Source organism: Callithrix jacchus, chromosome 14 (assembly GCF_049354715.1).
Source record: "Callithrix jacchus isolate 240 chromosome 14, calJac240_pri, whole genome shotgun sequence".
Taxonomy (NCBI): domain Eukaryota; kingdom Metazoa; phylum Chordata; class Mammalia; order Primates; family Cebidae; genus Callithrix; species Callithrix jacchus.
Genome location: NC_133515.1, coordinates 58,938,984 through 58,963,497, shown reverse-complemented (window position 1 = coordinate 58,963,497; position 24,514 = coordinate 58,938,984). Strand labels below are relative to the sequence as shown.

At 41.1% G+C, this 24,514-nt stretch overlaps 3 protein-coding genes and 1 pseudogene across 27 annotated transcripts in view; 2 read left to right on the top strand and 2 right to left on the bottom strand.

The window, feature by feature from the left end:
• Positions 1-20,927, bottom strand: part of CLHC1 (clathrin heavy chain linker domain containing 1) — a 78,828-nt gene extending 57,901 nt beyond the window's left edge. For 2 of the 12 annotated variants that reach the window (XM_035272548.3, XM_035272554.3), the window contains exons 1-4: positions 19,890-20,129; positions 11,828-12,086; positions 6,363-6,550; positions 1,664-1,797 (exon numbers count right to left, since the gene is read on the bottom strand). In XM_035272548.3, the coding sequence (XP_035128439.3) occupies positions 1,664-1,797; positions 6,363-6,550; positions 11,828-12,004 (499 nt within the window). In that variant the 5' untranslated portion in view covers positions 12,005-12,086; positions 19,890-20,129. Of the gene's footprint in view, positions 1-1,663; positions 1,798-6,362; positions 6,551-11,827; positions 12,087-19,409; positions 19,585-19,660; positions 19,710-19,889; positions 20,130-20,856 lie in introns of those variants that run through there. The other 10 variants (XM_035272550.3, XM_035272547.3, XM_035272551.3 and 7 more) reach the window with 10 other exon arrangements.
• Positions 9,121-9,902, top strand: LOC103787942 (large ribosomal subunit protein eL6 pseudogene; annotated as a pseudogene).
• On the top strand, positions 20,032-22,896 carry RPS27A (ribosomal protein S27a). The gene is made up of 6 exons (XM_002757746.6): positions 20,032-20,104; positions 20,198-20,268; positions 20,749-20,803; positions 21,466-21,551; positions 22,128-22,259; positions 22,719-22,896. The coding sequence occupies exons 2-6, from the start codon at positions 20,221-20,223 to the stop codon at positions 22,866-22,868; spliced, it is 471 nt and encodes a 156-aa protein (XP_002757792.1). The 5' UTR covers positions 20,032-20,104; positions 20,198-20,220; the 3' UTR covers positions 22,869-22,896.
• A 1,168-nt stretch (positions 22,897-24,064) lies between these two features.
• MTIF2 (mitochondrial translational initiation factor 2) overlaps positions 24,065-24,514 on the bottom strand; it is a 30,086-nt gene continuing 29,636 nt past the window's right edge. For all 14 annotated transcript variants that reach the window (XM_008980693.5, XM_078349328.1, XM_078349325.1 and 11 more), the window contains one exon: positions 24,065-24,265. In XM_008980693.5, the coding sequence (XP_008978941.2) occupies positions 24,093-24,265 (173 nt within the window). In that variant the 3' untranslated portion in view covers positions 24,065-24,092. The remainder of the gene's footprint in view (positions 24,266-24,514) is intronic.

Below are 24,514 nucleotides of genomic sequence, written 5' to 3'. Positions count from 1 at the left end.
TGTTGACTTTAGGACATACCACAAAATACTCCTCCTCCAAAAACTTTCCTGGATTGATGCTACTTGATTTTAACTAGTCCCTTACCCTCAATCTTCTCAGCACTTAGTCGATTTGTCAGTTATACTGTACTTATTAATATGTATCTTATTTGTCACTTGCTAGTCACAATTTTATATTTGAAAGTGAATCTAGGCCAGGCGCAGTGGCTCATGCCTGTAATCCCAGCACTTTGGAAGGCCAAGGAGGGAGGATCCCAAGGTCAGGAGTTTGAGACCAGCCTGGCCAATATGGTGAAACCCCATTTCTACTAAAAATACAAAAATTAGTCAGGTATGGTGGTGGGCACCTGTAATCCCAGCTACTTGGGAGGCTGAGGCAGAAGAATTGCTTGAACCCAGGAGGCAGAGGTTGCAGTGAGCTGAGATCATGCCGTTGCATTCCAGCCTAGGCAACAGAGCGAGACTCCATCTCAAAAAAAAAAAAAAAAAGAAGAAAGAAGGAAAGTGAATCTAGTGCCTACTTTTATGAAACACAAGACGATTATTCAACCTCAGTTGAAATCCTCTAGCATAGCATAGCTCATTACTTCAGATCATAGCTTCTTTCACCGAGACCAAATCTGGCTTCCTAAAATTTCTACCTATTAATCCTGCCTCAGAATAAACACTAGCCAAAATTTTTAGAAGTTTGGAATACCATTATCTATTCTCAAAATCCTTCTTTTTCCCAGATAAATATTTGTAATTCCTCTATCCACTCATTGTAAAAACCTCTCACTATCCTAGATGAATTCCAGGACATACTACAATTTCTTAAAATGTGGTAACAGTATTATACTGAAGATGTGGAAGCAGAGAATGCTGACATCAACAAGTATCAACAACATCCACCAGAACTTAATACACTACAGTTTTCCTTATATTACACCAGGGGTTCTCAAACTTTAAAGTGCATCCAAAAAACCTGAAGCAGCCAGGCACAGTAGCTCATGCCTGTAATCCCAGCACTTTGGGAGGCTGAGGTGGGTGGATTGCTAGAGCCCAAGAATTTGGGACAAGTCTGGCCAACATGGCGAAACCCCATCTCTACTAAAAACACAAAAATTAGCTGGGCATGGTTGCTCATGCTTGTAATCCCAGCTACTCGGAAGGCTAGGGCATGAAAGTCATTTGAACCCTGGAGATGGAGGTTGCTGTGAGGCAAGATCGTGCCACCACACTCCAGCCTGGGTGACTGAGAGAGACTGGGTCTCAAAAAAAAAAAAAGAAAGAAAAGAAAAGAAAAAGAAAAAAAAACACCTTAAGGATTAGTTAAGACACTGCTGAACTTCACCCATTGAGTTTCTGACACAGTTAAGTCTCTGATCTGACAGGATCCATGAATTTGCATTTCTAAGACGACTTTAGGTGATGCTGACTTTGATACGGGAACCACATTTCAGGAGCCACTGCATTATACTTTATATAACCCAGCTGACTTAAATTCAATCTTTTACAGTTTATTTTTCCATTCCCTTGAATCCACCTAGGGTCCTGACTAAAATTATGTGTACAACACACACTTTCAAGATGCACACATATCAGATGCACATTTATATTAATGCGTGGCTTAGGTAAAATTTGGAAATACGATTTCTCTTAAATATTGTAAAGAAAATACTACCTGGAATAGGTTTTGAAGGATCTTTGGAGAAAGTACAATATTTTGCTTCTTTCGTGTCATACTCTGCCCTATGCTGCTTGATTTCATGTATTTGAGATTGAATCTTTGAGGAATTATTTTCAATAATCCTCATTCTAGAAAACAGAAAGCCTTCATTATGTCTTTCAACTAACTTGATTCTTGAACCACAAAATCTAAAGTAAAACACGTTAAATTGTTACATTATTTTGAAGCATTATAGACTAGGTGCAATGCCCTGAAAAAGTTACCTAGCCTAACAAATGAGGAACAATTTTCTTTCTGAGCATCGATAAAATCTCATACTATGACTCTGAACCATATTGGAAAGTCACGCTAATCATCATAATATGACCACAAAATGCTATCTATCTATTCTCTTTAGTAGAAAATTACTTTTCTAATTTGAAAATTATTTTGGTAAGTAATTATATTACTTTGCTGTGGCAATTGTAACAAATTGCCACTACCTTGATGACTTCAAACAACAGAAATGTATTCTCTTACAATTCTGGAAGGTAGAAATTCAAAACCAGTATCACTGGACCAAAATCAAAGTGTTGGCAGAGGCACGCCTCCTTCAGAATCTGTTCCTTGGCTTTTCCAGCCTTGGGGCTGCAAGCATTCTGACTTCATCTCTTTAGCCTCTGCCTCTATGGTCATACTGCCTTCTCTTCTCCCGGTAGCAAAGCTCCTGTTTCCCTCTTATTAGGACATTTATGATTGTATTTAGGGCTTATTTTTATAATCTCCCTATCTCAAAATCTTTTTAATTAATTAATTAATTAATTTTTTAAAAGATGGGGTTTTACCATGTTGGCCAGGCTGGACTTGAACTTATGACCTCAGGTGATCCACCCACCTTGGCCTCCCAAAGTGCTGAGATTACAGGCATGAGACACCACGCCCAGTCTCAAAATCTTTAATCACATCTACAGAGACCCTTTTTCCAAATAAGGTTAACATTTAGGGGTTCCAGGGATTAGGGTCTGAGGTCTTTGAGAATCGTTATTCAGCCCACTACAGTAATTCTGATCCTAGAGCTAGAGGAAGGAAAGCATTATACTGAGATAAAACAAAGTTTATCCAGAAATGGAAATTTTAAAGACCAAAAAGTAGTATAAACTTCTCTTAAGCATTATTTGAAGTTTTCTTCCTAGTTATGTTGGCCCAAGGGAGAAATAACATATTAAAATACACACTTACAGAAAAATTATTTATGACACTTGTTAAAGTATGGTAAGGAAGACTTTTTACAGCAGGGGCCATGGTGATAGGGATAGGAACTACTACAATGGAGAATGATTGGACTCAGTCTGAAGGCAACATGGGCGAGTATGAATTTATAGCTAAAGAGCAGGGTGGGGTCAGTGCATGACAAATTACTAAATGGAAACATCAGAATAGAGAGATTCTGGATAAATTGACCTACCAGGATTCTTGCTGAAGGCAGGCCACAGTAACTAGACATCACCTGGAGGGTGACTGGGGGATCGCGTATCAAGGATGGGGGGTTCTGACTAAACTTCACAGGATTCTTGCTAAAACTGAATGGTGCAGAGATGAATGTGGAAGTCTGAAAGTCAGGCCTAGTTGAAAAGGGTTCAGGGGAGCCTGAGTAAAATTTGATCAGGAAGAGAATTTTTGTCAATATATAAATGTCACAGGGTTTTTGGCAAATTAAAAACAAGTTTGTCAGTAGATAACTGCTGGCTGCTTCTGACTATTATATAGCATTCTTGGCAACTATTGATGGCTCAGAGTAAGAGCTTGCAGGATTTATGAAAGGACTGTGGAAACAAAATATCCACTGGCTTTACTCTAAATAAATTTGTGCTTATAAATGGAAGGTATGTTAAAAATAAGCAGACTTTCAAAAGAAACTGAAAGCAGATACTTGTACATGAATTTTCAGAGTGTCATTCAAAATGGAAACAATCCAAGTGTCCAAAAACAGATGAATTGATAAACGAAATATAGTATATAGTATATACATACAATGGAGTATTATTCAGCCATAAAAAGGAATGAAGTTCTAATACATGTTACCCCATGGATAAGAAGGTATCTAATTGTTGCTCCTGTCTATGCTACTTTTATGTTCTCTATTTTTGACAACTTCACTAAAATGAACCTCGCTGAGTATTTCCTAGTATTTGCCATGCTTGGGATTCTTTGGGTTTGTTGAATCTGTGAATCAGTATTGTTCGGCAGTTCCAGAAAACTCACAGCCATTATTTCTTCAAATATTATCTGTTTCCCACATTCTTTTCATTGTAGAGCTGTGATTAGACATAATAATATGACCTTCTCACTGTGTCCTCTGTATCTTTTTATAATAGCTTTACTGAGATACAGTTAACACCTTAAGAATCATTCTTGTAAAGTATATATAATTCAAGTAATTTTTTAGTGTAGTTGTACAACTACAACCACTAATTCCAGAACGTTTCATTGCTCCCAAAATAAACTGTGTACCCATCAGCAATCAGCTCAGTAAAGGGCAATTTTCCTTGCAGTCCCAGGGGTGGAGAAGTTTACCCCTGGTTTAGCCTATGATGGCATATATAGCCTTTTACCATCCTAGCTTTATATGGTGAGTGTTTCCCAAAAGACTGTATCATGTGAAGTGATCCTGGGCTTTGCTTTTTATTCTGTATGCAATAGTAAAAACTGAAAATTATGGTCATTCGTTTTTTAAAAAATGTTCTCAGGGCCAAAGCAGTTTTAGTGCTCTGCTTATCTTTTGTCTTCTGTTAGATTTTGTCCTGATTTTGACTTTCTAATGCTTTTAGAAAGATTTTTTAAAAATATATTACATAGTGTTTTTCCCCAATAGGAGGGTCTATCTCTACTTCTAGTCAGCCATATTAACAGCAATGGATGTCAAACTTTGCATAGTTTTCCAAGTGTTGACTTAAAATTATCTATAAAAATACTTTACTCATCATTTACCAAATGTAACACTGAAAATAAAAGACTACTCAACAAGATTGAGCATCTTATCCTCTCCCAGTAGGTTACTTACCTTTGTGAATAACAGGATTAAGTACTCTAATTCAGATAGTAATCATGAAATTGTACTATTAAATCTTCCATGGAGGAAATTACTTAGAGCAATTACCTGCATCCCTTATTTATTTTATTTTATTCATTTTTTTTTTCTTGGGACGGGGTCTCACTCTGTTACCCAGTCTGGGGTGCAGTGGTGCAATCATGGCTCACTACAGTCCCCATCTCTTAGGCTCAAACAATCCTCCCATCTCAGGCTCCCAAGCAACTTGGACCATACTCAGCTAATTTGTTTTTACATTTTTTGTAAGGACAGGGCCTCACTACGTTGCCCAGCTGATCTCAAATTTTTAAGCTCAAGCAATCCTACCTTGGCATCTCAAAGTGCTGGGATTATAGGAGTGAGTCTTCACACGCAGATACTCATTTTACGATACAACAGTATGCCCTCAATTATACTAAGAGGGCCAGGTGTGGTGGCTCATGCCTGTAATCCCAGCACTTTGGGAGGCTGAGGCATGCAGATCATTTGACCTCACAAGTTGGAGACCAGACTGGGCAACATGGCAAGATCCCATCTCTACAGAAAATACAAAAATTAGCCTGACATAGCAAAATTCCTATAAAAAATACAAAAATTATTCAGGTGTGGTAGCTTGTGCCTGTAGTCTCAGTTACTTGGGAGGCTGAGATGGGAGGATCACTTGTGCCTGGGAGGCAGAGGTTGCAGTGGGCCAAGATCAGGTTACTGAACTCCAGCCAGGACAACTGAGCAAGATCCTGCTTCAAACAAACAAAAAGACTATAGGCCGGGCACAGTGGCTCATACCTATAATCTCAGCACTTTGGGAGGCCGAGGCGTAACAAGGTCAGGAGTCCAAGACCAGTCTGGCCAACATGGTGAAACCCAGTCTCTACTAAAATACAAAAAATTAGCCAGGCGTGATGGTATGCACCTGTAATCCTAGCTAGTCAGGAGGCTAAGGCAGGAGAATTGCTTGAACCCAGAAGCTGAAGGTTGCAGTGAGCAGAGATCGTGCCGTTGCACTCCAGCCTGGGTGACATGGTGAGACTCTGTCTCAAAAAAAAAAAAAAAAAAAAAAAAAAACTACAACTGCCCACTCTTGCCTTTTGGCTGGGCAGAGTGGTTCACACCTGTAATCCTAGCACTTTGGGAGGCTGAGGCAGGAGGATTGCTTGGACTCAGCAGTTTGAGACCAGCTTGGGCAACATAAGTGAGACCCCATCTCTTATTTTTAATATTAAAAAAAAAAATTAGCCGGTCATGATGGCATGCACCTGTAGTCCCAGCTATTCAGGAGGCTGAGGCAGGACAATTGAGAACAGGAGGCAGAGATTGCAGTGAGTCAAGATTGCGCCATTGCACTCCACCCTGGGCAACGAGAGTGAAACCTTGTCTCAAAAAAAAAAAAAAAAAATTATACTAACAGGTACCATAAAAGTTCTCAAACAAAAGTAATGTTTTTTAATTGAAATAAGTAAATAATACAGTAATTTCAAGTTACTAAGAGGAGGTAACATAAAAATGTATCATTTAAATAAAATTGAAATTCAGTAAGACTAAGAACCACTGGCTAGAATTACACTGGCTAGTTACTATAATCAAGCTATAACTACCATCTTTTGGGCTAGGTACTAAAATACTTACTTTGCTTCGAGTTGGATTGTTCTTTTTCTGTGATATACCAAAGCTGTAGGCTCTGCTGCCAAACCTTTAAGTTTTCCATGAAGACAGACTGCAGTTCTTCGGCTTTTCTTTATTGTCTCAATAAAGGCATCATATTCTTTTTTGATTGAAGTAAGAATGGATTTATATGCAGTGGCATGCTCTATTACCTGAAATATTATTTTTTTGCCTATAGTATTGATTTTTTTTCTATAAGACCATAGATCGAAAGTCTTACAAATAACATTGCAGTTTTTTTTTTTTTTTTTAAAGAGACGGGGTTTCACCATATTGGTCAGGCTGGTCTCGAACTCCTGACCTTGTGATCCACCAGCCTTGGCCTCCCAAAGTGCTGGGATTACAGGCATGAGCCACCATGCCAACCCATTACAGACTATTATTTTTTTAATGAAAGATGATTAGCAATTAGAAATCTAAAAACTTTACAGCAAGCTCCATCATAACTGAACACTAAAGGCAAAATTTACTAAATATGTGCTCTTTGTGGATGATTACAACAGATAATGCAGAGTTTAAATATTAGAGAAAAAAAACACTGGATTTTTGTTCTACTTGGTATGAACACATACATATAATGGCAGTTAAAACTAAACCAGTTCAAATTTGCCCAGTTCTGAATCTTTTAAATATAATTCTGTATCTTCTCTTATTCCCTCCAAATCTAGTCTCTAACTTCATTTAAACCTTAAAATCCTGGATTCTCTTCACCACCTTATTTTTCAAACCAATCAGCTCCTATCGACTCATCAATATTCTCAATATCTAATTGCATTTCTATTCCCAGGATTTCATGTGCAACTGTAAAAAATCCCTCGTCACTCTACATTCATGGCTTCAAACAGTGTTTCAGCACAAAAAAACATCTCTGGAAAGATAAAAGAAGAAAACAGAGTGGGTGCCTGCAGAGGACAGGAGAAATAGAATCTGAGATGAGAAGGGGCAGACTTTCCATTATACAATCTCCTTTACTGGTTTATTCATTTATTTTTTGTTAATCTTATATATGCATTACCCATGCAAAAATAAGGGAACATTTTAAAATAAGTCAAAAAATAAAAACAGAAAAGTTATAAAAAATGTGTGGTTTCCAAATTCTGCACATAAAGATTTCAGAAGGGATTGATGAATATGGAGAATAGACAGGATCAATCCCTAATTTTCTCTGAAAGCTGCAATTATGCTTTCTATTCCTGCTACATCTCTAGCCTCTGGTATCCCCCACTGGCTTTCTTTACCTCAGCAATATCTAGAAAAAGTTATCTAGGAAGGCATCTGGTCTATCAACAAATGATATAAAAGGATTATTGATCTCCTGGCAAGTGCCAGGAGAGGATATTTGAATTGGTGGTCCTGATGGTCTTTTTGACATGACTATACTACCTATCCACCCAAATCAAGAACCTTTAACAAAATAGAGGTTATCAATCTGTGGCTTTCCACAGATTGGAGCGCATCAGAGGAGTGTGTGAAGTAGATGGCTAGGAGCAACAGGGTGCTCCAACAATCTAAGACAACTGAGATACATTAATGAGTAAATAATAAATATGCAGTGGTATCACGATCAGCTCCAAAGTCTGTTTGCTAGAAGAAACAGATTTCAGAAGAGCACTCATGGGAACCTTTAAGAATGCACAGAAAACACGCTAAAGTAGAATATGCAAACTGACACACCATGGGTGAATACAGCCAGCAATTTTGTTTACCGATAAAATATTTTTAAATTTAGGAAACTTCATCCCAAAACCACATTTTCGGCTGCTCTTGAAAACTCTCTGAAAAATCTACCAATATGGAATCCCTATTCCTTAATGGCAATAATAGCTGGAGCTTTCAATTAAGTTGGTTTTTCATTTTACCACAATCCCCACCATTCCTTATTCTCTTATAGCCAGCCCACTTAACTCTTTTATATTACCTTGCTGGCTTCTACAGGCATTTAACTTTGAGACTACTGCATTAAGGTTGCTATAAAATCCAAGAAAATAACCATAGCTATACTTACCAGGTACAGCGGTCTGAGGGAGAAGAGGAATGGTTTTCATTCTACCTCAGCTCCTGCATATGGATCTGAACTACCTGTACAATATGCTATAGGAACACAAAACATCAGCCGCTTTACAGAGTCCAGCTACCTCAATATCCCGGCCCCTTTTTATTTTTTTGGTAGAAACAGAGTCTTGCTATGTTGCCCAGGCTGGTCTCAAACTCTTGGCCTCAAGTGATTCTCCTACCAAGTCTCCCAAAGTTCTGAGATTACAGGCATGAGCTACTGCAGCCAGCCCCATAAGTCATCCATTTCTAAAGAAGCTCATTCTTCGGAGCTTTGGTCTTCTTTGCTTACTAAGTTTTTGGCTCATCCTACAATCGACCCCCAACTCTTGCTATGAATATCAAGACCTCCTTACTTTGATTCAGGTATGATTCTCCAGGTTAAGATATCTATCTTTGATTTTAAACACAATTTGGCATTTGTTCCCTGATTCCAAGTATCCAGAGATGCAAGCTGACACTTTTATCTTCTGCCCAACTAGTTCCTTCTAAGATCAGAGAAGACAGTCATTAACAGTTCATTAACAATGTGCTGCTTTTCCCATCTTGCAAGACGACGGGTGAAAAAGTTGAGAAGCCGGATACTAAAGATAAGAAACCTGAAGCCAAGAAGGCTGATGCTGGTAGCAAAGTGAAAAAGGGTAGCCTCAAGGCTAAAAAGCCCAAGAAGGGGAAGCCCCATTGCAGCCGCAATCCTGTTCTTGTCAGAGGAATTGGCAGGTATTCCCGATCTGCCATGTATTCCAGAAAAGCCTTGTACTAGACGAAGTACTCAGCGGCTAAATCCAAGGTTGAAAAGAGAAAGGAGAAGGTTCTTGCAACTGTTACAAAACCATTTGGTGGTGACAAAAACGGTGGTACCCAGGTGGTTAAACTTCGCAAAATGCCTAGGTATTATCCTACTGAAGATGTGCCTCGAAAGCTGTTGAGCCACGGCAAAAAACCCCTTAGTCAGCACGTGAGAAAACTGCGAGCCAGCATTACCCCTGGGACCATTCTGATCGTCCTCACTGGACGCCACAGGGGCAAGAGGGTGGTTTTCCTGAAGCAGCTGGCTAGTGGCTTGTTACTTGTGACTGGACCTCTGGTCCTCAATCGAGTTCCTCTGCGAAGAACGCACCAGAAATTTGTCATTGCCACCTCAACCAAAATTGATATCAGCAATGTAAAAATCCCAAAACATCTTACTGATGCTTACTTCAAGAAGAAGCAGCTGAGGAAGCCCAGACACCAGGAAGGTGAGATCTTCAACACAGAAAAAGAGAATTACAGAGCAGTGCAAGATTGATCAGAAAGCTGTGGACTCACAAATTTTACCAAAACTCAAAACTATTCCTCAGCTCCAGGGCTACCTGCGATCTGTGTTTGCCCTGACAAATGGAATTTATCCTCACAAATTGGTGTTTTAAATGTCCTAATAATCTAATTAAATAACCGATTACCTTTAAAAAAAAAACAATGTGCTAAAATAATATGAAAATGAAAGAGGTAAATTATCTGTTATTAAGAAGCTAGAAGAAAAGTTTCTCAAAGTATCAAATGATTTCCATTTCTAGATCCCCTTTCGGTCCTGAAAAACAGAATTCTTTACAATGTAAAATTTACAATTATGCAATGTGCAAATAGCACAAATGGAAATTTTTTCTCCTCACCAGGAGAAAAGAAACATGGATTATAGATGTCAATATTATTTTCTATTAACATTGTATGTTTTCTCTAGGAATTAAATTTACCAACAATACCTCCAAAATGACTTCACTATAACTACATTAATGTAAAGCAGACAGCTCTTCAAGTAAGAAAAATACTGACAAGTGTTAGCACTTGGGCATGCAAAGATAAACACGTTAGTTATGATTTTCCTTTGCTAATTTCACACAGTCAGAGTCACAGCATGACTCTTGATAGTTATAAAACCTATTCAATACATTACCTTTATTTAAACATTTGTTCAATACATTCCTTAATAACTAAAACAAGAGAAGTATCATTGATCATAACAGCATATAAAATAAAGCTAACCTGCCAATGCAAAAGGAAGGAAAGACTCTGCTTCTCTATTTTATACTCCTATGGATATGTATCAACTTTCCTTATTCTACTGATAGGTATATATTATTATCTTATGCTCACTTTCCCTTAGCGTGAGGCATTAGGTTTTTATTTGGAGGAGAAATAAGGGTCATAGTGTGTAATGTTTAAAAATCAAACAAACAACTGAGTTTCTATTTTGCCTGTGGCTGTTTTTCTCAGAGACTAACAGTTTACTGAAGTCTTAAGGTAAGTACTTCCTCTGGCAAAAAGGAAAGATGCTGATTTCACTTATTTTACTGTCAGGGTATCTTCTAGGGATGGGGTGGGAAAAAAAGAGTTGCATAAGTAAATTAGGAGTGGTGGGAAAACCACAATTGTTTAGAAGGATAATAGGTATTTCTAAAACCGTAAAAAGCAAAAGCAAATATGTTCCACAAAGTCACAGCATTTTTGTAAGCTGATCTCCATATTTCCAACATTAAGTCCAGTCTAATTCCTTAGAAACCATAACTAGATAGTTCTAGATAGAATTCCAATCTACAAGGAGCCTCAATTTAATGTTAGATCAAACCTTAACCAATAATTTAATGATACCACAAACAAACTCAAAATACCACCATAATTTTCACCTTTTCATCTGAGAGTATCTGATTTATTAGAAATTGGGCTGCAAGTAGGAAGTACCATGTTCCTACTTGCAGCCCAATTTCTAATAAATCAGATACTCTCAGATGAAAAGGTGAAAATTATCATCAGAGGGTACATACAGTCAGGCAGTGGATCAAAAACTGAGAGTCTGGGCTAGGCGCCGGTAGTTCATGCCTATAATCTCAGCACTTTGGGAGGCCAAGATTTCAGAAGGATCACTTGAGGCCAGGAGTGCAAGACCAGCCTGAGGAACATAGAGATTTTCTCTCTACAGAAAATTTAAAAAATTAGTCAGGAGTGGTGGCACAAGCCTGTAGTCCTAGCTATACAGGAGGCTGAGGTAGGAGGATCACTTGAGCCCAGGCGTTTGAGGTTGCAATGAGCTAGGAGTGTGCCACTATACTCCAGCCTGGGTGATAGAGTGAAACTCTGTCTTTAAAAATATATATAAAGAAAACTTACAATCTGGTCTCAAGCTAAAATAAATGAAACACTCATTCACAGTCAGGAAACACAAATCTAGAATTGCGCTTTTCCCATTCATGCCTTTCTGAGAAATTAGATGAACTTCTCAAAATCGGCAAGTGGAATGTGATCACTCAAACAGTGATGATACAAGGGCAGGAATGCTGGTTGTCAAGACAAATCATTGCTCTCTTCATGAAAACTTAATTGCCTTAACAGCATTATGATACCTTGTCAAAAACATTTCGGTATATGATGTAATATTCATCAGCAGGTCTTTCCTCATTACAGCCCAGTCTTTCAGTTTCTGTGATTATGTATCTTTGCATACTTTCCAAAAACTCCTTGTCACTTCTGCAAATGATAGGTGGGAGAACTGCATGTTTTCTTATTTGATGGACTGACATAGGTGACAATCCACACACTTGTTCACTGGAGAAAAGTTAAATCTTGACCTGCTCTTGCAACAAAGTCAAATCTTTGGTAAGTCTGAAAGAAAAAAAAGAGCGGCAATTAATATAATCATTTTAATTAAGTCAAATATTGATCTAAAATGTATATTTATTTCAGACAAAAATGCCCATCTGTCTCTGTAATACTTCATCCTATGTATTAAAAGGTCTGTGCTATTTCACTGCCGCAACAGAAGTATCAAACACCAGTCAACTAAGAGCTCTTCTCTTCCAAACTATGCACAACTCCTCACATGTATCGTATAATTGATGGTCTTTTACGCTAATTCACGCTTTCCAATAGGTTTGGTATTTTATATTTATTTGTGTCATGTGGGAAAACTAGTTTATAAGCCTCTTGACACAAACAAGGTCAAATACTTTACGACCCCGGCGCTTATCTCACCTAGTTTCATCCAGCACACAATAGCTACAAATAATAAATTTTATTATAATTCTCATCTTTAATATTAAAGTACCAAGCAAAAAGAGGTAAGGAGTTCTGCTAAAATCTATCCCCCAATGATGTCAAAAATAACAGTATTTTTCAGAGAATAGTTTTCAAGCAGCTGTATTATACTTCTCTCAATAAAGAATCAAGATCGGCAGGAAGTGCGCCACCGCGGCCTGGCGGGGGGCGAGCGCACTGAGAACCGGCCCCGCGCCACCTCAAGGCGCCTCTCGTTAGCTGGCGCTCTCGGCTTTGGGGACGCGAAGGAGGAGCAAGTGATCGCCCTCGCAGACTGTCCTCCCTGACCTTGGGCGGCACTAGGGCGAGAAAGGGCATGCCAAGGCACTGGCTCCCTGAACCCCCTTAACCGCCCCTGCTCACAGGGCGCAGCCCCTCGGCAGGGGCCTAGGACGCCCCAGTGTGCGGAAGAGAAGCGGGATCAGGTTCACGCATTTTTTTTTTTTTTTTTTTTTTTTGAGACAAAATATCGCTCTGTCACTAAGGTTGGAGTGCAGTGGCGCGATCTTGGCTAACTCCAACCTCCGCCTCCCGAGTTCAAGCGATTCTCCTGCCTCAGCCTCCGAAGTAGCTGGCACTACAGGCGCACGCCACCACACCCGGCTAATTTTTTATATTTTAGTGGAGATGAAGGTTTCACCATATTGCCCAGGCTGGTCTCAAACTCCCAAGCTCAGGCAATCCGCCCGCCCTGGCCTCCCAAACACCTGCTGGGATTACAGGTGTAAGTCACCGCACCGGAGGGATCGTAACTGTTAGTCATTGGTAACCCACGCTTCCTGGAGTTGCATCTGAAGTCACCCAGTGGTGAAGCCCATACTATACACCCTTACACACCACCTCAGTTCAGGCGAGAGGAGGTCACAGCCAGGAGCCAGGGGCCAGCTGATAACGTTGTACTTGATTCCATAGTCAAAGGAGCTGGATGGTCCCATGCAGAGTGGCGTCCTCTGGGAGTGTCTGAGTGCGAACTCTACCTTGACAGCTCCACACAGCTACGTGGGGCAGAATCCCCCCGACACCCAGTCGATGGTCCTCCTGAAGGAAAGCTATGTAATGAAGGATCCCTGCACCTCCGACAAGGAGATTCCTGGTTCTAGGCTCGCGCTGCAGTTTCTCCAGCAGGCTCCATGGCCAGTGTACTCAGAGTGATCCTGGAGTCTGAGAAGTCCCCGAACATCTGCCACAGGGTGATGTGCATACAGGGGAGCTGCATCAACAGCCAGAGGACCAGATGGGCCAGGGTGGTGTAGGGAGTGTCTGAGGCACATGGAGGAGCTCTTTGTCCAGGAGAAGCTGGGAAAGGAAGACTGGAAAGGAGTATAGTTTATTCTACTCCTAGAGAGTATGCCTCCCTTGTGTCCAGAAGAACATTAGTGCTTTTCCTCCGGAAATTTGGCAAGACTTGAAGAAAAGGAAAGCTCCATCAGAGGCCCCCCCAGCCAGCCAGGTTCTCGGATGTGAGTGTAGCCAGGGCTGGGTCATCGGGCAGCACCCTCCACAGAGCTCCCAGGCAAGCCTGCACTGGGGATGCTGCTAAGCTGGGAGCTGCCGTGCCAGCCTTGTTTCTAGACCATTGGGAGCAGCACTGCAGCTCAGGGGAGATGGATCCCAGCTTGGAGCAGCCACAAGCCCAGGGAGCTCTGCCGAGAAGGTGGTCCAAAGGCAGATGCCAGACTAGACACAGCCAGGAACCTCGCCAGTCGCCCCTGCGTTCCCCTCAGGGCCGAGGCATGAGTGAGTGCTACTCAGATGTGACTGAGAGGAATGACCTCCTTCAGTGGGGCAGCTCCTAAGAGGCCACCAGCAGGTCCATGTGGGGGAAGACGCCATGCTGTGTTGAGGCCATGGAGCACCAAAGGTGGCTGCAATGGTCTCTCTGTAAGGAAACTCACTAGCAGCTGACTGTTGGATAACATTGCCTGCATTCACATTAAAGCCACACATAACACCTAGCAAACAGAAATATAATCAATGAAGTAGCACAAAGATTACAGTATAATCATTTATTAGTCTTCTTTATTCAGCATTCTACAGGACTTTATTCATATCAGAATCTACTGCCATGGCTCACATCCAGCTTACATAAGCAGCATTTTACTAGAGCTTTTGTTTTTATTTATAGCACATTTTCTTTATATTTTATAACTAAAAGCTTTTCAATCACACTCATAATCTGTGCTTCATCCAATCTGCTTTCTACCACTACTTGCTGGTATAATGAGTATGTTATACTTTCTCTGTAAAGGGCCGCTTTTATAGGCATATTAACACATTTAAACCAAAATGAAATCAAGTAAGAATATAACCAAAGAAAATTAATGGATATCCACCAAAAGACATGTAAAGGTTTATTCATAATATCTAAAACTTAAAAAAAATAACCAAATGTTCAACAAGAGAACGGATTAATTCATGTAAAGAAATACTATATAAATGGTTTACAATAAAAAGAGCAAACCATGGCTGGGTGCAGTGGCTCATACCATGTTGGCCAGGCTGGTCTTGAATTCCTGACCTCAAGTGATCTGCCTGCCTTGGCCTCCCAAAGTGCTGGGATTACAGAGCTTGGCTCACTGCAACCTTTGCTTCCTGAATTCAAGCAATTCTCCTGCCTTAGCCTCCCGATGAGCTAAAACTAGAGGTGTGGGACACCACGTCTGGCTAATTTTTTATAATTTTAGTACAGATGGGGTTTCACCACGTTGGCCAGGCTGGTCTTGAACTCCCGGCCTCAAGTTCTCAGCCAACTTTGGCCTCCCAAAGTGCTGAAATGACTGGCATGAGCCACTGTACTCAGCTGCTATTTTCACTATTATAAACAATGCCATGATAAATAAATGTCTAAATCAAATGTATCATGTTCTGGCAATATAACTGTTATCTAGTTATCTGAAATAACATATATAGCCTGAAAATACTGCCCATAGCCATATACTAGAAGAGGAGACACCAAAATAATTCTGAAGTTTAAAAGACCAGATTTATCTTCATGTCAATTTATAAATTAATATAAAGCAGTTCCAGCAAGGGAATAACTCATAAATGAATCAAGTTTCCTAAATGAGAAATAATTTTTTATTTTGTATTTTTAATTCCTTTATTCAGCCAGTATTTATTGAGTGTCAACAAAGCACCAGGCAGTGTTTCACAGCGAGAAATTCATCAGTAAGATAGATAAGGTCCCTGGCTCCTTGGAGCTTATGATCTAGTAGGTGAAACAGACTATAAATAAATAATATAATTTCAAATAGTAAAAGAAAAAAGTCAAAGGAGGAAGAAACCGGTGTAATCATTAGTGAGGTGGGTAGTGACATTTGGATACCAATGGCTTCCTACAGTATTACCCTTAGGATAAAATTCAAGTTCCTTTACCTGGCCAATTAGTGTCCTTCAGGAACCAATGACTCTTGTTCTCCAACAAAACTTACTCTCTTCATGGCCCTGTTCTTTGCCCCATATCCCCATCCCCACTCCCATGAACTTGCTCTCTTACCTTAGGATCTTACATAATCCTCTCCCCCTCCCTGCAGAACATCCTTCTCTATTACCCCCAATCCCCAAAACACATACTACCACTTTGATTCACTTGGCTTTTAATCTTTCTTCAATTTCAGGAAAGCTGTCCTGAATTCCCTTAAAATCGCAACTGTGATGTTCTCCATAATACCATGCACTTCCTCCATCATGGTTTTATCTTTCCAGCACACTGCCTTACAGACTTCCTGTTTATATTCTGTCTGTTAGGCTGTAAGCTTGACAAGATCAGGAAACAAAATATTGTCATTCCCCATTATCCCTCCTCCACCACATGCATTCAAGTGCATAATACGGTTCCTAGAAGAGCAGCATGCAAACACATATTTGCTGAATAATCAGTAATCACTGAACAATAATCTAGTCTGTTCGTAAGACACTGGACTTGTGGTACTCTCAAACCAGAACACAGCTAGGGTGATTATTCCTTAGCATCTACAAAATGCCACTGAGTTACATAAACCAACTAAGATTATCATTCATTCATTCATATTAGATATTTAGGGATATGTTGACAAGTCACAAGGGTTCCCAGTCAAGCATTTCAGGTCTAGTAAATGAACCACTTCTACAGAGCAGAAAAGGCAGTGTGACAGAGCACAGTGGGCCATAGAGGGCCAGAGGGGCATCTCATTAGCCTGTGGAAGGGGGCAAGGAAACATCAGGGAAAACATCTAGTAAAACAAAATCTAGGGCAATGCTTAAGTTGTGCTGCATTTATTTACTCAGTATTTGGAGGGCACTAATTGTTTGTCTGCCATTATTCTAGACACTGGAGATACAGAACTGAATAAAATAAAGTCCCTAGTCTCATAGAGGTTACATTCAAGTAGAACACAACACACAAGGGAAAAAAAATAGGCCAAGCATGGTAGCTCACACCTGTAATCCCAGCACTTTGGAAAGCTGAGGCGGGTGGATCACTTGAGGTTAGGAGTTTGAGGTCAGCCTGGCCAACATGGCAAAACCCAGTCTCTATTAAAAAAATACAAAACCTAGCTGCGTGCAGTGGCTCACACCTGTAATCCCAGCTACTCAGGTGGCTGAGGTATGAGAATCACTTGAACCAGGGAGGCGGAGGTTGCAGTTGGCTAAGATCGCACCACTGCACTCCAGCCTGGGCGACAGAGGAAGCCTCTGTCTCAAAAAAAAAAAGAAAAAATATACAGAAATATAGTATGACTGATGAGGGTTAAGTTATACAAAGAAAAATAAAACAAGGTATGGGGGACAGAGAGTAAGAAAGGTGGGAGGATACTATTTTCTATAAGGCAATAAGTCAGGAAAGATGAAAGACCTCACTGATAAGGTGACATTCAGAAATGTGAATCATGTAGCAGGTGATGTAGATTATGTGAGAAGAGTAGTTGAGGCAAAGAGTAACCAGTCCAAAGGCCTTGGGGTAGGACAGCACATTTGAGGAACAGCAAGAGGGCCCATGGGGCTAGAAGAGAATGAGAATGGGAGAGAAGAGAGGAGATCAGAGAGGTAACTGCCAGATTATGTAGGATGTAGGGCCTGGAGGGCAGAACTACTATCATCCCACGGGGGACTTCCGTGCAGTTTAGTAAAAGAGGTCCCTTTCTCTGGGCAGACTTGGCAAGAGGAGCAACACTGGACTGTGGCCTCTACTTGTTCTAGTGCTGGAGCAACAGCCTCACTTGTAGGAATTTAGGCTTTCCTCTGAGTGAGATGCAAAGCCCTTTGAGGCCTGTGTACAGAAGAGTGACAGCTGACTCACATTTTAAAGAATTGTTCTTGTTGCTCTGTGGAAAACAGATTACAGGATGCAAGGGTGAAAGCTGGAAGTACTGTTAGGAGGCTATTGCAATAATCAAGGCAAAAGATGATGGTGGCTTGAATCAGGATGTAACAATGGAGGTAATGGGAAGGATTCTGCACATCTTTTGAAAATAAAGCCAAGATGTGCCAGGGTAGATAAGACGGGGCATATAAAAGAGCAGTCAAGGATGACCATGAAGTTTTTGGCTTCAGTGACTGGAGAAATGAAAACTGCCACATAGAGATGGGAAGAGCAATTTCATGAGATTAAGAGTTAGGGGCCTGTCCATTAGAGATGCTGAGTAGATAGCTGGATATGTGAATATGAAGTTGAGGTAGTGGTCTGAGTGACAGATAAGTTTATGGGTCATTTGCATATGAGGATACTTTAAAAGTTATTATACAATAGGAGATAACCAAGAAATGCTAACAAAGCAGAGGCCCAATGACTGGGCCTTGGGGATACTCCATGGTTAGAGGTCTGGCAGATCAAGAGGCAGCAGCAAAAGAGCCTGGAAAAGAGCCTCCAGGGTGGCAGAAAAAGTGAAAGAGATGAAGTCAGGTAAAGAAAGGGTTTCAAAGGGAGATGGATGAGCAACTGTGTCAAACGCTGCTGTCAGATCAAATAAGATGAATGATCATTGAAATTAGCAACATGGAGGTTCTTAGGGACCCTTACAAGAGCTATCCCATCAGAATGGTGGGGACAGAAGCCTGACAGGAGTGTGTTCAGACAATGGAAGGGGAAGAATGGAGACAATGTGTGCAAACAGCTCTAGGAAATTTTGTTGTAAAGGTAAAGACTCCCAAAGTTGGCAGACTATGGGATGAAAAATGTTCCAAGAAGAGGAAACGATTAGATTCTTCAGAAACGCCAAAACAGGAGAGAGCGTAAGTCAGGAAACTAAATTAGCTTGATTTCCTGAAATGTAGAGTAATGTGTTTAGCAGATTAGGTTGTAAGGAAGGCAGAGGCTGAATGTCATTCTAAGAAATTTGTATTGTATCCTGAAGGGGAGATATTTTAAGTAGAGTAACAACACACTCACTTTTACTTTTTAGAATGAGTATTTGGAGGCAATAGTCAAGGTGGGTTAGAAGGGAGGAAAGACTGGAGAGAGGAGTTAGACACTGAACCCCTACAAGGGAAAATTAAGGTTTGAATTTGGGGATGGGGTCGCAGGTGGCAGAGGATGAAGAAATAAATACAGAAGACATTAAGAGGGTACATTAGAAAGAACTCTGGTTCGTGGAGTGCGGAAAGGACAGGGGCAACTTGCTTCTAACTGGCCTCCTTGCCGGAAAAGCACCCCATCCATACTCCAAAAACTTCCTCTCAGATCCAACACTTCCAATGCCCAAACTTGAAAATTCTACAACTAAATAACCACTCTGCAAGTTTCTTTTCCGTACGGCTTCATATGAAAATCTGAAAACTCCCGAGATTTTCAACATATTAAAGCGTGTCACACTAAGGAATGATACACCAGACCCAGACTCTTCCCTAGGCTGGGGCTGGGAGAGACTTGGCGGTTGAAAGCAGAGAGGGGCAACAGGCAAGAAAGGGCTGAACCTCAGCTTCCGAAGATTTCACCTGTTTTTCAGTTTGCCTAGGGCAGGCCACGCAGATTCCCTTTCCTTGGAAGCCCAGGGAGCGTCTGGTAGATCACTGATTCTGTATCCCTCATCGCTACGAATGGGTGAAGGACACCTTTCGTGCCCCGCACTCTTTGTCCGCCCCTTAACCTTTCCTCCTAGTCACTTCCGGCCCGTTCCCAAGCTCGGGAAATCGTTATTCCGCTTCATCCTCCCCCCAGTCCTCACCTGAATCCCTTTCTTCAAACACCTACTCCAGTGCTTAGAGATAGTAACTAGGGAATCTGGGAGGTGGAAGTGCATCTTGGGACTAGTAGTCCAAGGTAGAAGAAAGCAGTGAAAAACTACAATTCCCAGAATACACTTCCATTTCCTCCCTCTTCCCCAATGAGGGCCCCCCTCGACTCACCTCCTTTTAAAGACTCTCTAAAACACAGTTTACGTTGTTTAAACCTACCATTTCGGAAGCATTCCGAAGGCTAAAGTGAGAAAAAAGCCCAGGCTAGGGAGGAGAAACAAGGTTTACGATCCAGTCTGGCACCGGGTTGGACAGTCGCTGAGACGGCAGTCAGGCATAGGGTGTGGTTGCCTAAGGGGTAGGTCCTTCGGCGGCGGCGCTGGGAAACCCTGTGGGCCTGCGCGACATTCTTCCTTTTCGATCCGCCATCTGCGGTGAGTGTCTGCTCTTTGCATGCTCTCGGGCCAGCGTCGTTTGCCTCGTGCATTTGTGTTCTCTGACCTAATCCATCTCTTCCTTTTTCTCAGCCTCACGTGGGGCCGCCACCAAAATGCAGATTTTCGTGAAAACCCTTACGGGAAAAACCATCACCCTCGAGGTACGGACCAGGTGGTCCTGAGGAAGCTAAGGTTCAGTTAAGGCCCTGACGTGAATTTTGGGACTGGCGCTTCTTTCTAAGCCTTAAACCATGATTCCGAGCGAATTTGGGTTCTGAAATTTAGGCTCTGAAATGAGGATCTTTTGCTGAGCAAAGGCCTAGAGCTGGTTTTTGGTGCCCAGAGGCTGGGCCTCTCGCCCCTCGAGGAGTTTGGGCCAGTTAGCTAAAGCGGAGGAGCTGCGCCTGCCAGGAGCGAGGACGTGTGGCCCTACAGCCGCCGCCCGCCCTGGGCTGGGGAGATGAAGGTGCTCTCCGGGAGCAGACTTGGGAGGTTGCCCACTGGATAGGTTATCAGCTCCCTTGAGTTGCTTTCAGCCCTGCCGCCGGTTCGGTTCAGTGGTAATTACCAACTTGAATTAAACGAGTTCTGCTGTAGTTCCTTAATGTGTAACCAGCCTACTTTCATTTTAACACTTACAGGTTGAACCCTCTGATACGATAGAAAATGTAAAGGCCAAGATCCAGGATAAGGAAGGTAAGTAATATTTTGTAGTAAAGAAAAATTAACTTGTGGAGCCGTTAACCTACCTGAAGGCGCTAGGCATGTCTGCTCTTGGTGATGGGGGAAGGGGTCAGATTGACAAAGCGTAATACTTGTGGAATAACACAACAAACGAATGTTCATGATCCGGGAGCACAGTACCTAGATTGGAATCCTTGAGGTGTATTTCACTTGCGTGAATTCGGACACTTATTTTGGGTGTGAGAGGGAGTCTACTTTGTCGTCCAGGCGGGAGTGTACTGGTGCGTCTTAGCTCCCTGCAACTTCAGGCTCCCGAGTAGCGGGGTTTATAGGTGTGCACCACCACGCCCGGCTAATTTTTTGTATTTTTAGTAGAGACTGGGTTTCACCATGTTGACCAGGCTGTTCTCCAACTCCGGACCTCAAGTGATCTGCTCACCTCTGCCTCCCAAAGTGCTGGGATTACAGGCGTGAGGCGTGGTGCCCAGCCAAGTATTGGCATTAAGATTAAATGCAGTAAAATGTAATGTGTAAAGACTGAGAACTATGTCCTGTGGTAAAGGCTTATTATCAGCCGTTATTATCATGTATTTGATTAAGGGATGTTACCTTATAAATCTGGAGCACATCAGGCTTGGTGTGCTGTGACTTAATTTTTGTTTTTTTCTCATTAGGAATTCCTCCTGATCAGCAAAGACTGATCTTTGCTGGCAAGCAACTGGAAGATGGACGTACTTTGTCTGACTACAACATTCAGAAGGTCTGTCTGGGGGAAGGGGCAGCCTCTTAAAAATCTTAATTTGGAAATTTTTCATTCTACTTTTTTTGAGACTGGCTCTGGCTCTGTCATCCAGGTTGGAGTGAGTGGTGCAGTCACTGCAACCTTCACCTTTCAGGCTCAAGTGATCCTCCCACCTCAGCCTCCTATAATTGGGGCTAATAGGCACATGCCTCCATGCATGCCTAGGCTGGTCTCAGACTCCTGGGCTAAAGTGATCTTCGCACCGTGGCCTCCCAGTGCTGGGATTACAGACGTGAACCACTGCCTGCATTGTTTTCTGGACATTTTGACACAAGTGGGGAGAATGGAATTAGATTAGCAATATAGTTTTGGTGACTCCTATACTGATACTTGAAGCACTGCTATAGTTTCTCACATGTATTTTGCAGGTTGCATCCCACTGTGTAATTCAGTGCATTCTCTAATCTCCCTATAAACTGTTTAAGAATCAGATACTTTATTGGGATAAAGGTGGCAAGATTCGATGCATGAAGTTAGTGTGCCCATTTTTAGTGCAATCATGAAAACTTACTTCATTCTCTCTCCCATTAACAGGAGTCTACTCTTCATCTTGTGTTGAGACTTCGTGGTGGTGCTAAGAAAAGGAAGAAGAAGTCTTACACCACTCCCAAGAAGAATAAGCACAAGAGAAAGAAGGTTAAGCTGGCTGTCCTGAAATATTACAAGGTGAGCCAGTTAAAGTGATGGGCAGAATGTCAGCAAAGTCTTGGTTTATTTGGAAAACTTAATTTTTATAGTAACTTGTCAATATTTTCTTGGACTTAAGCATCCAACATTATCCCACTTTTGTTTAAATGAAGTATTCTGGAAATGGGAAATTCAGACTTTCTGGGGTTTTTGTTTGATATTTGAAATCGCTTATGTAATAGGGCTCTGAGTTTAAAGTCAGATCTGGGTTCAGGTCTTACCTTCATTTACCACTTGGAAAGCTGGACTTGAATGTTCAAAAGTCCCAAGATCTCTGAATGTTTTCATTGTAGTAATAACTGGTGAGAATTTAGGGTGCTTTGGTTTATAAACACTAAAACTACCAGTATTATATAGCTAAAAACTTGTTTTGAGTCAGTTAAATTAGACTTCAGAATGTGTTGTAAAATTATCTTAAAGCAAGTTTGTACTTTTCAGGTGGATGAGAATGGCAAAATTAGTCGCCTTCGTCGAGAATGCCCTTCTGATGAATGTGGTGCTGGAGTGTTTATGGCAAGCCACTTTGACAGACATTATTGTGGCAAATGTTGTCTGACTTACTGCTTTAACAAACCAGAAGACAAATAACCGAGTTAATAAAAGACATGAACTAACATTTATTGTTGGCTTTTATTGCAGTGCTTTAAAGAATGATTTTAAAGCACCAAATTGATGGTCACACCATTTCCTTTAGTAGTTCTGCTGTCACACTGTGTGAGTGTTGCTTCTGGGGATTGTGTGACCCAGTGGTTCTGATACCTGCCAGGTGCCAACTGCTTGCACAGGTCTGGATATTTTCAATTCATAATAACTTCTTAGGCTACCTATTACTTTGCCAGAAGCTTATTTAATGTAAGTTGTGTAAATAGAAGCCAGTTTGTATTTCTGTCCATTTCTTGACCTCAGCACAATATAGAAGGGGGCTAGGTAATTCTTTGTTTTGGGGTCTGTCATGTGATGAGTTTTGTCCCTTTCCTGCACCCATTCAATGGCCAGTAGTGCCTATCTCCTGTTTTCCTTTGAGAATCATGGTTTGTATGGTAAGTGTTCTGTTAAAGGCTAAAGTTGCCAACTCAAAAATGCATACTGGCTGGGAGTGGTAGCTCATGCCTGTAATCCCAAAGCTTTGGGAGGATCACTTGCATCCAGGTCCAGGAGTTCAAGACCACTATGGGCACCATAGCAAGACCATCTTCTGCAAAAAAAAAAAAAAAAAAAAAGGTGTGGTCCCACCAACTGGGGAGGCTGAGGTAAAAGGATCCCTTTGAGCCCAGGAGTTATAATGTACTGCACTTCAGCCTGGACAACAGCAAGACCCAGTTTAAAAAAAAAAAAATGCATCCTGAGTGTCTGGGTGGTTTCAGTGGAAGGTTTGCTGTCTGTTGTACAACTCAGGAATTTAATGTTTGTTTATTCAGGATGGATGCCTATAATTGAATGATAACTTTTTTACACTATTAACACTAAGACAGTTTGGTTTCAAGCAGGATTTGGGTAGCATATCTTTGGAGCTCAATTCAGGGAGAGGTGGTTCACTTGATAACACTCTTACTAAGGCATACACTTTAAAGAATCAGTGATGTGTAAGTAAGTAATTGACAATTCCCTTTTACTATATTGCCAGTCTTTCCATTCAAGGATTTCCAGTGGGAGAAGTCCTTAAGTAAGAGTTCCTATTTCTCTAGCACTTTTGACAATTTGTTCCAATGTATAAATACATGTAGAACAACTTAGATACTTTTTGGCCAGTAGTAGTACATTTCTACCTTCAATAAAGCAACACATTGAGTTATTTACATTTTTAATGTAACTTTAAAATCCTGGATCCCAAGAAGTCTTGGCTTGAATGTGCTTTTCTTCATAACAAACAATTATATCTCCTACTTTAAATTCTATATTTTCTTCATCTAAACTGAGACCACAATCCATTCCAGTTTTGACAATTGATATGTCATCTTTATGGTGTTTCAGTGAGGTTAATGAGCCTTAAAAAAATAATTTAAGGTTAGTTAGTATATTCAATAAATGACAAGTACCTACTAAACATTACGTTGTATGGTGTTACCAGAAAATTACTCTGAAATTCGTAATTTTATGGTCCCCTCATGTTAAATGATGGGACTAAATACCAGGGGAACCCCCTCAAATATCCTAAATCTATTTCAAAGGTAGATGCCAACTTTTTTCTGAGGACAGGATGGTACTCAGGACTTGAATGGGTAAAACCAACATAA